The sequence below is a fragment of the Suncus etruscus genome, chromosome 13, assembly GCF_024139225.1.
Source record: "Suncus etruscus isolate mSunEtr1 chromosome 13, mSunEtr1.pri.cur, whole genome shotgun sequence".
NCBI lineage: Eukaryota > Metazoa > Chordata > Mammalia > Eulipotyphla > Soricidae > Suncus > Suncus etruscus.
In genome coordinates this window covers 97,264,818-97,272,300 of record NC_064860.1, presented here as the reverse complement: position 1 = coordinate 97,272,300, position 7,483 = coordinate 97,264,818, and the positions used below count along the sequence as shown (strand labels likewise).

General features: G+C 48.8%; 1 protein-coding gene across 1 annotated transcript in view; it reads right to left on the bottom strand.

Annotated features, from left to right (window-relative positions):
* Nucleotides 1-277: 277 nt before the first annotated feature.
* Nucleotides 278-7,483, bottom strand: part of MX1 (MX dynamin like GTPase 1) — a 32,487-nt gene continuing 25,281 nt past the window's right edge. The window contains exons 11-14 of the mRNA XM_049785425.1: nt 5,818-5,976; nt 4,162-4,238; nt 1,353-1,616; nt 278-600 (exon numbers count right to left, since the gene is read on the bottom strand). Coding sequence (XP_049641382.1) covers nt 370-600; nt 1,353-1,616; nt 4,162-4,238; nt 5,818-5,976 — 731 coding nt within the window. The 3' untranslated portion in view covers nt 278-369. The remainder of the gene's footprint in view (nt 601-1,352; nt 1,617-4,161; nt 4,239-5,817; nt 5,977-7,483) is intronic.

Sequence of the window (7,483 nt, the reverse complement as noted above, 5' to 3'; positions counted from 1 at the left end):
CCAAGGAAAGAGGTGCTTGCGACAAAGCAGGTGTTGTTTATTGTAAATGGAGGCCAAAGCTTCTAGAGGGCTAGCGGGATATGGTGGAGAGGGTCTGGGAGGGTCCCCGGGACATGGTCACCTCGAACAGTCTCTCCCCTTGTGCCCCTGATCCCCACGTGCTCCCCAAGAGGAAGCAAAGACCCACAGTGATCCCCTTGAGCTCCCAGGACCAACCAGCCACACCTGGCAGTGCTCAGGGCTGACTCACGGCTCTGTGCTCAGGACTCACTCTGGGTGAACTTGGGGATGCCAGGAGGGTAGCAGGGATTGAGCCCAGGTGGCTGGGAGTGAGGCTGGCAACCCGCTGTGCCTGGCTGGGGCTGGGCCCTATGCTGAGAACTGGGACACGCGGTGGCGAGCCTTGGTGAGCCTAGCCAGCTGCTCCTTCAGGACCTTGCGCTTGTTACTGGTGGAGGGGCGCTCCAGCAGGAGGTTGTTGCAGCCTTCCTTGTCCTGCAGGAGCTGCAGCATGGCATCGCGCAGGTGTCGCGCCAGCGTCCACAGCATGAAGAACTGGATGATCAGTGGGATGTGGTTGCACAGGCGCCGGCTGACCTCCTGCAGGTTGGAGATGGGGTTAGACAGGGAGTCCAGGGTTGGGGTTGGGGAACAGGAGCAGCGAGGCCCTGACACCCGGAGTGACCGCAGGAAGACAAGGGCCTCAGGATATGGGGGCCTGTGTAGGAGCTGTGAGAAGAGGGGTGCAGTGTGGGTGTGGCCTTGTGTGGGTGTAGCCTGTGTCTGGTATTTCACCTGACCACTGAGTCAGCCAGTGGACCACACTGCCCAGAGGGGTAGAGCTCATGGCCATAGGGCCACAGGCCAGCAAGTCAGAAGGAAGAGGAAGAGAAGGAGGAAGAGGATGAAGGGGAGGAAAAGAAAGAGAAGGAGGAAGAAGAGGAAGAAGGGGAGGACAAGGAAGAGAAGAAGAGGAAGGAGGAGGAAGAGAAGGAAGAAGAAGAGACCAGTAAGACAGAGGATTATATGGATGCCAAACTGGGTGGGTGAGTGTGTGTGTGTGTGTGTGTGTGTGTGTGTGTGTGTGTGTGTGTGTGTGTGTGTGTGTGTGTGTGTATGAGAGAGAGGAAGGGAAGGAAGGAGAGGAAGAGGGAAAGGGAGGACAGGGAGAGAGGTGAAGGGAGAGAGGACACAAGGACGGAGACAAGAAGCAAAAGAGAAGAGAGCCTCCACAGCCCCTCTTCAAGCCCTCCACAGGCTCCCCAGAGGTAAACCCCAAGGCCAAGGCCATGGAGAGCGGTGACAGACAGAGAGACAGACAGACAAGGTCCCTAGATGCAGCCTGGACTTGCCTCTTGGTAGGCGCTCAAGTGCTCAATAATCTCGTCCATAGATGCCGTGGGGGACGCAGAGACTAAGTTCTTGAACTTGGTGGGGGTCTGGGACATGTGGTGTGACTGCCCACCCCTGTTCTCCTCCTCCTCCTTGCGGATGTTGCGCAGGGTACCCCGATACACGTGGTCCTGGCAGTAGACGATTTGCTCCATCTGGAAGTGCAGCTGGATTATCCTCTTTGCCTCTTCCTCCTGCTCCACCTTCAGGTCCTCCAGCTTGACCTGGACAGAGAGGATATGGGTCGCCCCATTACACAAGGCTCAGGGCTGTCCCCTAAGATCAGCCCCTCCTCCATGCTCCCAGCCCTCCCCTGAACACTGGCTTCTTTCTGCTCTGATTATCTCTGCCTGTTGTGGGGGAACCAGAACTCCGAGACTGTCAGTCCATCTAGGCCTGTCCAGTTCCAGCACCCACATGACATGGTATGCCCCTGAGAATTGTCTCCCTGGCCTTGATTTTTGTTTCATTTGGGACTCAGTGGAGTTGGGGAGTCCAGAGGTGTGAAGCAACGGCCCAGACAGTCCTGTGAACCTCTGGAAAGCTGTAAATTTGGTTTAGAGAGAGTTTCAAATCTTTCAAGACAAGATCCAGCTGAATTTGTCTTCAGCTCAAAATCTTATTTCTGGGCCAGAACGAGAGCACAATGGGAAGCGTGTTTGCCTTCCACTCAACAACCTGAATTTTATCACCGGCCTCCCATAGGGTTCTCTGAGCAGAGCCAGGAGTAACCCCTGAACAATGCTGGGTGTTGTGGCTATCCTCTCCCCAACTTCTTGTTTATCCGACCTGAATGATCAGAACCGCCCACACCTGGAATGGGCGGGTAGAGGAGGTGGGGGGGGGAAGGGACAGAGGGGATAAGATGGAGAGCTCGAATCAGCAGTCAGTCAACAAGGAGCCCTGCGGAGCAGCTGAAAGGGAGGGAGACAGAGGCAGAGAGAGCCAGAGAAGGAGCAGAGAAGTGGCTGCTTGGAAAAGACTCGACATAGAGGCCATGTGCGGAAATGCGTATGTTAGGTTGGGACTGTGAAATAAAGCTGGCTGACTCCTGGAACTTCATCTGTCTGTTTTGTGAACCTCTCTGCCCTCATCCTGGAACCTTCAGACCTGCCAGGCCATAGGGGGTGCAAGGAGCCGGCCTGGCCAGCTGAGAATGGCCTCACCATCCCCTTACCAAAACTAGGACTCTAAACTGTGTGGTCCCCAAATCAAACCAAATGAAAATCATCACCTTGATATATATATATATATTTACTTACTGTGCTATCTCATTATATGTGAATTTTTAAATGAAAGGTAAAACACAACGATACAAATAAGACGAGGAGTTAGGAGAAGTCTTAAATATAGTCAGAAAGAATGAATTTTTAATTTAAGATAAACAAATTCTATATGGCTCCCTGAGTTCACCAGGAACGATCCCTGAGAACAGAGCCAGAAATAAGCTATTTGCACTGCCAAGTGTAACCCAAAAACAAAAATAAGTCAATGAAATAATAAGTCCAAGAGTTATAAGCATAATAATGAAATACTGCTACATGTAAGTAGGGATGTTAATTATCCTAAGATCTCTCCTAATCAGGGGGAGAGGGTTAACTTCATCCTAAAAACAAGAAGAGCACTTCTAGAGAATCTTCCTGAATCATATTTCCACGGTAGCTTTTTTCTGGTTTATTATTCTTCATCTCGGGAAGGGGGGGGGAATGTCTTTAGCTCCCTTTCTTCTCTAATGGATTCTGATAAAGGCCTTGTCTCCATCACTTCAATGAAGATCTTCAATCCAGGCTCCTAACAATTTCCAGTGACCACACCTGAGTTTGAGCACCAGCATCCCATAGGGTCCTCCGAGCCTGCCAGGAGTGAGTGATTCCTGAGCACAGAACCAGGAGTAGCCCCTGAGTGCCACCCAGTGTAGCCCAAAACAAAAACTCAAACAACAAATTAATTTTCTGTATTAATTTGACACAGGGTACTCAGGGTGCTCAGGTCAAAGAGTACTTGGATAATAGATGTCTTGGGTTATATTACTGTCAAGGTGTTTGGAGGATAGATTCACATTTTGAATTGATAGACAAAGTGAAGACATTACTCTCCTAGTATGCTTCTGTCTCATCAAAATTATTTCATGTGTAGACTAAATAAGATATCGGGTGAGGGGCTGGAGAGATAGCATGGAGGTAGGGCGTTTGCCTTCCATGCAGAAAGACAGTGGTTCAAATCTATGGTCCCCTGAGCCTGCCAGGATCGATTTTTGAGCATAAAGCCAGGAGTAACCCTGAGAGCTGCCGAATGTGACCCCCGCCAAAAAAAAGATATTGAGTGAGAAAAGTTGTCTTCCTGCTAGTTTTAAGCTTAGAAATGACTTTACTGTGCCTTTATACACAGACTTTGAATAACATTGGTTCATAGGTTTGCTTGATACTTGGGACTTTCTAGTACTTGAAGTAATACTTATAGTTTGGCCCCCTTGTGATACTATGAAGTTCTTGTGACTTATCATTCTCCATGATCATAATGAGAGCAATTTACCAATAAAATGTCAGTAGGGAAAAAAAAGGGAGAGAGACTTTGGAAGGGAGGGAGAAGGAGGGAAGGAATGAGGGAGGGTAGAAGGGAGGGACGGGATAAAGGAAGGGAAAGGAGGGAAAAAGGGAGGAAACAAGAAAAAAGAAGCGAAGAAAGGAGAGAAGGAAAAAAGGATGGGAAAGGAGGGAGGAAGTGAGGAAGGAAGGAAGAAGAGGATGGAAGCCCTTTGTTTGGTTTTACCTTGCTGGTTTTGAGAAGGTTGAAAAGTTCCTCAAAATTCTTCGTAGCAATATTGACAAAGGAGGTTCGGACCATCTCTGAAGAGAGAAAGACAGAAATAGTGTCTGGGATTTCTTTCATCATCTTCCTAGTTTGTGCAAAATCAAACGATGGAACAGCATGCCAGCTGACTTCCAATGCTGCTCTGCTCTGGAACCCCCAGGAGGATTTTGTTTGTTTGATTTTGGGGCACATCCAGCAGTGTTCGGGGCTTTCTCCTAAATCAGCACCCAGGGATCATTCTGACAGTGCTCAGGGCACCCTATGGGATGCTGAGGATCAAACCCAGGTCAACCAGATGCAAGGAAAACACCCTCCTCACTGTGCTTTCGCTCCAGCCCCTATGGGAAGGATTTTATTTATTTATTTATTTATTTTAGTTTCATAATTTTCAGATTTATTAAAGACTTCTAGTAAACTTATAAAATAAAGTGACACAGAAACATGTAATTGGAACAGAACAGAATTCAGAAACAGATCACAAGTAATTTTCAACAATGGTACAAAAAAAAACATAGGATACATTTTCAGCAAGAGGTGCTGAATAAACTGCATATCAATCAAAAAGAGAACCTTGAAGCATAACTTGTCAGGTATGTATATGCTTGTGTGTATTTATATATGTGTGTGTACATCTGAGCACATATAAATATAAGTATGGATCATTTTGCTTATTCTTAGTATTGGGAGTGAGCATTATTCTGATTTAGTTCATGGAATTTCCTTTTGGAATATTGCTAGTCATATTTAAAATGTCTTCATGTTGAAGAAAGTTTATGTTTTTCTTTTGCTGTCCAAAATTTGGACATAATTCCATGCAAACATCATACTCGTCGTGCACAGCCTGAGTCTTTTCTGACCTATGGGAAGGATTTTAATACCTAATGTTCCTCTGGCAGACTTACTGGATATGGAAAGTTTTCATCCTAGAGAACTGCAGAGAATGCAGCTTTTGGGGAATGGAAAACTGACAGCTTATTTAGAGGAGAGCCCAAAGCACAGATCTCAAGCACTACATGGGCCTCTATGGCCTTACCAGGACTGACGTCTGAATGTAGACCCTGAAGGAAATCATGTGTACCCCCATAAAACTAGTTAAAAGTACGTGGAGATGGGGCCAGAGTGAGAGCGCAGTGGGGAGAGCATTTATTTGCCTTGCTTGTGTTGACCTGGGTTTGATCTCCGGCATTCCACATGGTCACCCCCCCCCCCCCCCCCCCCCCCCCCCCCCCCCCCCCCCCCCCCCGATCCTTCCAGGAGTCATTCTTGAGTAGAGTCAGGAGTAACTCCTGAGCGCTGCTGGAGTGTGGCCCAAACTTTCCCTCCCAAACAAAAATAGCTTCAGGGAATCTCCTCACCCTTGCATCCACTCTAGATCACGTACACCAAAAACATTTTCTTATGGACAGGAAGGTTATAAAGTTTGCTTTCCTATTGTGGTGACCAAGGGACATGCAAGAGAAGCACCAGCCATGTTCGCTAAGCCTACTTTAGGGGAGAGACCTGAGCTAAATCTGGCTGCTCTGGCTGGTTTGGACCCTGGAAACTCCCTAAGGGTCCGGTTCTGGCTGTGATGCAGTCCTTGGCACCCCCAACTGCTCCCCAGCCAGTGCTCACCGGTGATCTCCTGCAACATCTTCAGAGCGGGCTCCTCCAGTTGGCGGATCTGCTCCCTGATGATGATCTCAAAGGTCTTATAGTTGACAAACCCGGGCAGCTCGCGGCCTCGATATAAGTTCTCGAATAAGTTGACTTTTTTCTGCAACTCAATGTGGCCTGTGTGAGGAAAGTACGGTTTGCTCAGTCCTACAAGCTGCAGTTTTTTTTCTTATTTTTTTTTTTGTGGGGGGGGGGACACCTGGTGGTACTCAGGGGTTAATCCTGGCTCTGCGCTTAGAAATCACTCCTGGTGGGCTCAGGGGACCATACGGGATGCTGGGAATCAAACTCGGGTACATGCCAGGTTGGACGCATATAAGGCAAATGCCCTACTGCTCTGCTAACCCTCTGGTCCCAGCTCCAGGCTGCTTATAAACATGTGCTATCCAGACTTTCTAAGAGCAGAGTGTGAAGCAGCTGTGGTGGAGATGAGGTGCAGTGTGGAAGGATGAACCACATTCAGAGCTGTCACGTTGGAAAACACTACGAACCCTTTCTCAACAAGTAAAGACAGAGGCCTGAGCAATAGGATAGTGGGTAGGGCAACTTGACTTGCACACAGCTAGCCAGTGCTCAGTCCTCAGCACTCCTTGTGGTTCCCCTCAGCTCAGAGCCATGACCCCCAGGCACAGCACTAAGGACAATTGGTGGGTGGTCTACTGATACCACCTTGGGGGTGTCTCTCTAGGGATGGTGACTAGCAACTTTCAAAATTCTCTCAGCCCCAAAGCCAACCACCACATTATTCACCCTCAAGAGCAGGGAATCCAAGTTAGGGGTGCATCTGACTCCCCCTGCCTGGTGTTCCCAAGAGAGGGGAGACTCAGAACACACCCCTGCAGAGTGTGTGTGTGTGTGAGTGTATGAGTGTGTGTTTGTGTTGAGGAGACAGAGGCCAAGGGAAAGAACCCTCAGGATGAACTCAATTCCAACATTGGCATTGGCCTTGACCTTGGTTATTCAACCCAGAGGACTATGGGAATCAAGTTTTGTCCCTTCCCGTGGCAGACTGGGGTGATGTTCCAGGGGTGGCTTGGCACACTCTCACATTGTGGGCAGAACCTCACACCCATCTAGGGCTGCTCCGAGGTAAGCACCTATTGCAGCATAGAGCACTTCTCTGGGGGAAGGTTTCCATGACAACACTTACACACACGCGAGTTTGTGCGCTGGGATGCAGACCAATGAATTCGTCTCCTGGGGCCATCTTTGCAGTGGGCTGGTTTTATTTTCCTCCCACAGCACCAAAGCAGCTGATCCATCCTGTATTTTCTGACCACAGTTTTAGAGGGTTTGGAGTCTCCTGTACTTCCCTGTGCTCTGTCCTTATAAGCAAGATGATGGTGTCCGGTTCTTCCCTTTTCTTTGTTGGCTATTTCTGTCTTTCTTTTATTAAAAGTTGTTTGTGCTCTCTGCTCAGAAATCACTCCTGACATGCTTGGGGGCCCTATGGGATAACTGGGGTTGAATCCAGGTTGGGCCTTCTTCAAGGCAAACTCCTCTGCTGTGCTATTGATCCAATCATCTCCTTTAGGGCTTCCTGGGAATGTGCAAAGCAAATCTACTCGGGTCCTGCTTCCTCCCTGTCTCAGTCTCATGGTTCTGGCAGTGTCAGGCCAGTCCC